This window comes from Panicum hallii, chromosome 8 (assembly GCF_002211085.1).
Source record: "Panicum hallii strain FIL2 chromosome 8, PHallii_v3.1, whole genome shotgun sequence".
In the NCBI taxonomy this organism is placed as follows: Eukaryota; Viridiplantae; Streptophyta; class Magnoliopsida; order Poales; family Poaceae; genus Panicum; species Panicum hallii.
Window position 1 is genome coordinate 15,129,387 of NC_038049.1, and position 5,884 is coordinate 15,135,270.

General features: G+C 47.7%; 1 protein-coding gene across 1 annotated transcript; it reads right to left on the minus strand.

The window, feature by feature from the left end:
• Nucleotides 1–716: 716 nt before the first annotated feature.
• On the minus strand, nt 717–1,400 carry LOC112903635 (formin-like protein 6). Its single transcript, XM_025972876.1, has one exon. The coding sequence runs from the start codon at nt 1,398–1,400 to the stop codon at nt 717–719; it is 684 nt and encodes a 227-aa protein (XP_025828661.1).
• Between the last annotated feature and the right edge of the window lie 4,484 nt (nt 1,401–5,884).

Here is a 5,884-nt window from a genome sequence, read left to right on the forward strand (position 1 = left end):
AATTACAGAAAAACCTAGGTTGTTTTTGCAAAATGTATTTGGATTAGGGTAATTTCAAAATAAGTGAAGGGTGGTTTTTGCAAACATTTTTTCTTATTTTGTTCCTTGTAAAAAAAATATATATTTATCCAAAAGTTTCATTTGAAATGTGTATGTTGAAGTGTGTAAAAATTTTGGGTAAAGTGGTGAAAATAAGGGTATTTATGTAATTTTATAAAAGCATAAGTCCTTTTGTGCAAATAGTTGATTTACAAAAGTAACTTTCAAAATTACTCAGGGCTAAAGTGTAAAAGGTGCAAGTCATTATGACATGTCTATCCAATCATTATGACAAGTCTATCCCGTCATCATGACGTGTCATAAATGCTTGCATTTAGGTTCTGAAATTTTATGAATTACACCTTTACGACAAAAGTAATTCAAATCCAACTTTTGTTCCAAATTTTTTGTGTAAAGATATAAGTTTTGAGTTTTTGAACTTGGGCCCTAAAGCAATGTTGTAGAGTTTGAAAAACTCTCCAACTTTCATTTTGGGCATTTCTTCATTAGGGTTTTAAATCAACGGGAAATTTTGTTTTACAGACAGGTCCCTGCAGTTTTTTTGAAATTGCGTATAAGCCCTTGGGGAATACCATCTGTCCTTCTCGTCTCCTCCTCCTTATCCTGGCATCCCCCTTCTTTTTCTTTTCCCTTCACTGGCGGCTGCATCCATTCTTTCACTCTCTCTCGTCTATCTCCTCCACACGGCTCTGCTGGGCGGCGCCCAGCGGCTCCAGGCGAGCGGCCGGCAGCAGGCGGCTGCAGCTCGCGGGCGGAGCGAGCTGGCGGGCGCACGGCCGCGTGGCTGGCGCGTGGGGGCCAGAGCGGACGGCGCAAGGCAGCGCGCGGGCCGCGGTAAGCGCAGGTGCACGGGCGGGCGCGGGAGCTGGATTTGGCGGCGCGCAGCAGCGCGCAGGCGGGCGGAACGCGCGGGAGGCGCTGGCGTTGGCGGAGCGCACGCAGGGCGGCGGCCAGGCGTGCGAGCGGTGCGGGCTGACGGTGGCCCAGGCGTGCGGAGCGGCGCGGGCTGGCGGTGGCGCAGGCGTGCGGAGCGCGGCCGTCTCGCGGCGCGGCGGCTCAGGCGGAAGAGGAGCAGCGCAGGCTTGAGCGGAGCAGGTGCACGGCGCGGGCGGGCCCAAGGGCAAAGCGCCGGCGTTGAGCTGGTGGCAGGCACTGCGCAGGCGCAGGGCGTGAGCGCGCGGCTCGGCTGGAGTGAGGCGCGCGAACGGCTGGTGAGCGCTGGAGTGCAGGGAGCTGGCGCGTGCGCGACAGAGCAGAGCGGGCACAGCTTTTGGCGGCACTGGAACAGGTGGCCGGAGCAAGCAATGGCGCGCGTGCGAGCGGAGCTGCGGCCGTGGCATGGCAGCGTGCGAACAGGAGACGGGCGGTGTAAGCAGACGCGACGCGGGCTGAGAACGCACGCGGTACGGGCGTGCGCGGAAGCGACGTGGCAAGACAGGAGTAAGCGCGGATCCGGCAATAGAAGAAGGAGGAGGAGCTATACAGAGCATCGACGAGCAGAGCAACGGCGTGCAGCGCATGGCGTTGTCTCCGCTGGGCGAGCTCAGGTTGCTACTGAATTGGTGTACTGGAAGGTCGCGTGCGGTGCGGGAGGTGCTGCAGCGCGACGATTCGAGGCGGACCCGCCCAGGGGGCAGTAGAGTCGCGCGTGGGGAACGTCGGAGGTGGTCGAGGAGAAGGCAACGGACGAAGTTAGGTGGCACTACGGACTGCTCGTGGAGGGTTTGGAGGTGGCCAGGGGCGAGCAGACCACGATCCTCGTGGAGGCGGAGAAGCGCTTATGGCGTGGCAAGTTGGAAGGAGAAGTTGCAGAGCAGAAGCGGCGCACCGGAAGTGCAACCTAGCTCGGCGAACCTACAAGAGGCTACGCGGGTGTGCCGGTCATGCTTCAGCGGCACACGCGCGTGAGCAGTGAAGGCTTAGCCGTGAGCAAGGAAACCCTGAGGTTCGCGGAGGAATCGGCATAGCGAACCAAGCCGGTTCTATCATCTCGTCCCAGGGGTCCATAACGTCCGGCAGATCTTTTTCCTCGTCGATCGTCCGAGCGAGACCACAACACCTCAAGAAAGCTCGTGAACCCTCCCATCGAGCCTCTTCGGATCCCTTCGCTGAAACATCATCGCCGTGGCAAAGCCGACTATTGTCGCCACGGATCACGTGAGGAATGTCTCTCCGGTTATCTTCCACCCACGGCAACTCTTCCCGGCAAACTTCTTCGTCACCCATGAAATCTCGTCACCATCGAGCTCTTCTCGTCGCCAATTCTGTTCACCGCGGGAATTCATTTTCCGCTTGTTCTTCTCCACAACCAAGGTTTGCCCTAACCTACTGAATCTTCCTAATGCCGGCGACTCCTTTGCCGGAATATCGTCATTATCTTCCTGTTATCTGTTTTCCCGGACCAGTGACTTGATTGCTATGTTTTAGAAAGTTCTAGGATGTTCTTTATAAAATTTCCAGAACTTTTTTTATTTCAAATCAGTGAACGTTTACAAGTTTTATGTTGTGCTCTTGAATTGAAAGTCTTGATTTGTGGTATGTTGAATATTAGGGAATGAGTGCTTTATTTGTACCTTATATTGTATGCATGTGATATAGCTGAAAAGTAATCATAGGATGTATGTTTTAAGTAGAGATGTGTGATATCTAGTTAATCCTCTTACCCGAGTACTCATATCCCTGCCATCGAGACGTTATTCTGGTCTTGATTGCAGTCTTCTTAAGGTCCTTTCCGTATAAAGATCCTTGTTAATTCAGGTGTATTTGCTGCTTAGCTAATACATCTCTGTAGCTATGCTTCAGTGGCGGCTGTTAGCTCAACCGCTAAGCATCCGTTTCCTTGAGTCTATGATGTTCCTGTGTAACAGCTGTCAGTCGATGCTTCTACCATCGGCTGGTTAGCTGATACGGTTGTTACCTTTCTAGTATCGGCTACTGCCAATACAGTTCTTTTGTTCTGTCCTACATCGGCTGCACATAGTCGATATATCGGAGATGCACACACAATCTTAGGGTTCTTGCTATCGGCCGATCCAAGCCGATTTCAGTTGCTCTCCATATTGGTCAAATGGAGCCGATCAATCTTTAGTTTTCCCATCCTTATCCACACACTTCTATCAGTCGATTTATCGACTGAGAGGTCAGCTTTATACTTATCGGTCACATACCCTTAACCACACTCCAATCGGCTATACGTCACTCAATTGTTGTGTTGACGTAATCGAGCCGATACAATCACACCTAGTTACCTAGGATAACACTTAAGCACATCTCAGTTAAGACACAACTGCTTTAGGAATCACCCCTCTGCTGAAGTGATCGATGCTTTCATCGATCATCTAGGGACCCGATGCACTCATCAATCGGCTAAACCCCTGTTGTTCCAATCGGCTCTGTTGTAATCTCCAACAAGTAGCCGATTCTAATTAGTTATCCACCTAAAGCTCTATCTAAGTTAGTTCAGATCTTTCTTATTGTTATGTGAGTAGTATGAAAGTTGAATTGCAACTTTGTTGTGAGGTAAAATAGCTTCGTGTGCACACTTTGAATGTAATGTTGCATTGCATGTAGATACGACTACTTCCACAAACGGTGCCTACAAGATCTTCCAGGAATCTACGGAGGTTTTTCCTGAAGACCAAATGAACATCACCAAGGGATTAACTGAAGCCCCGAACCAAAGTTCGGAAGATATTGACATTTCTGACTTCAGCCCCACCAGTAAAGGCAAGCCCCGGACATAACCTACTATTTTATTACACTGCAATCTATATCTATCTACGTATTCTATGCATTAAGTTCTTAGGAATTGCTTGAAACCCTAGATGCATGAATCCTAGGAACTGATGTATTGCACCTGAGGTCATACCGACTAGCTGCTATGCTAATAGGACCGGTAGAAGTCGGGTGATTTCCTGTCACTCACGCGATATAGGAGTTGTAATATTTACATTCCTGTTATCACTATAAGGATGACGGATGGGAGTTTTGTAAGGTATCATGGTTGAGGTGATACCCCGTCTGTGTTGTTGAAATTGATAAGGTCGCAGTGTGTGCCGATCGGGGTTAAGCGTTTGAAAGTACTAACCACATGCCGTGAGTTTTGGGTAAGCGGCAAGCCTAGTAGCCAATCGGCCCGAGGAGTGGACATACCTCCCACCACTCGTCTTGCTTCTTCTGGTTACTCATGTTCGACGTGTGGGAATACGTGTTGCAAGGGCAACCAGGAGTACGGGTTTTGTAGTCGCGCTACAGACGTACGTCCTGCACTTTGGAAGTGCGTATGGTCCTGCAGTCGCTTGTGGTGGACCTGTCCACGAGTCGGAATGAAAGACAAACGGTTGCTTCGGAACTATCGTTGGATGTTCCAAGCGTGTGTGTTAGGTTTACCTTGCAAGGTTAAATTCGATTCAGAATCGCCGCTTCTCACGATGATTGAGACTGCTTGATCCCTTTATCACACAGAGTAACAAGAGCAACTATATGTTGAGTAATGCTGATGGTTGATATAAAGAGCTCTACCTTGCTTGAGTAGATATAGGTGCTTATCTAGAATGGATAATCAATTAGAACCTGAAAGCTAAAAGTTGAAATTAAGGATCTACTCCTATTGCTTTTCAGCTGAAACTAAATCCAGAACCATTATAAGCCTTCATAAGTCTAGTTACATGGCTAAGTATACCATGAATGGGTAAGCCTTGCTGAGTATTAGTATACTCAGCCTTGCTAGTTTTATGTTTTCCAGGTAAAGCCTTTGAAGACCCTTCTCTTCCCCTGTTTTGGCCCTGTGCTCTTCCAGAAGGTTGGTCCGTGGAGTAGGATCCACCCCCGGCCAACATTGGTGATATCAAGTGATGTCGTGCCCAGGCTTAGCATGACATCCGTCTCGACGACGTGTTGTGAATCATCACGTGTGTTTTCCGCTGCTAAAAACCACAACTTTAACAGTTTGTAATAATTTCTCTAAGTTTGAAATTTCGTACTTCTTTTGGAAACTCTTGTAATGTAATTCTCTATGATGTAAAATGTGATGGTGATTGTATCTCTGGACTCACCTTCGTGTGAGGTAACCTTATATGATCCTGTGTATCGGTGGTTTATCGGGACGTTACCCGACAGGCCAAGGGATTATACCGTTTGAAGCACGTTGGAGCCCTCGGGAGTGGACTCGCGTACTTGAGCTGGTATAATTCAGGTTGGTTCTGCCACATTACCCCTGTATGAAATATAGTCTATAGCTTAAGCATTTTGTCCTAATTATGTACCTAGTAAACTCTTTTACACCATGCCATCCTATGAAAAAAATATAAATAACGATACCCGAATACTCTCCGGTTGAAATGCTACAACGGTATATCCGCGCGCTTACGGATCCATTCTGTAATCATTAAGACATACCACCATGGTATTTCTGGCGATGTTGCCAGGGACTAACAATCCTGGTAGTGACGCTAAGAAATGCCAACAATCAACAACCTCCAAAGTTCCATTAGACATCATGAAGTCCGTCCCACTTCTGATTGCTCTCTTCCAATAGTCAACATGTGGAGATCCATAAGCCTCAATAATGGTTCTTGGAGTGTCATCAACAAGGTACACAATGAAGTCATCATTAAAAGACTTTTCAGTCCTATCTCTTGCTCTTTTGAGTCACTTCATTATCATCCTTCTCATTATTCTCCTCATGCAATATTTTAAAGTGTACTATTATATCATTATTTTTAGAAGTTTGAATAATTAATTACTAGGACTGTTAGATGTCTCTTTCATGGGAAAAATGTTTCAAACAACGTGACATCTTTGGACTTTCTGATCATACCAAAGT

Bases quoted from the DNA above. Each gene is read 5' to 3' on its own strand.
- LOC112903635 (XM_025972876.1), bottom strand. From the start codon at position 1,400: ATGCCACGGCCGCAGCTCCGCTCGCACGCGCGCCATTGCTTGCTCCGG.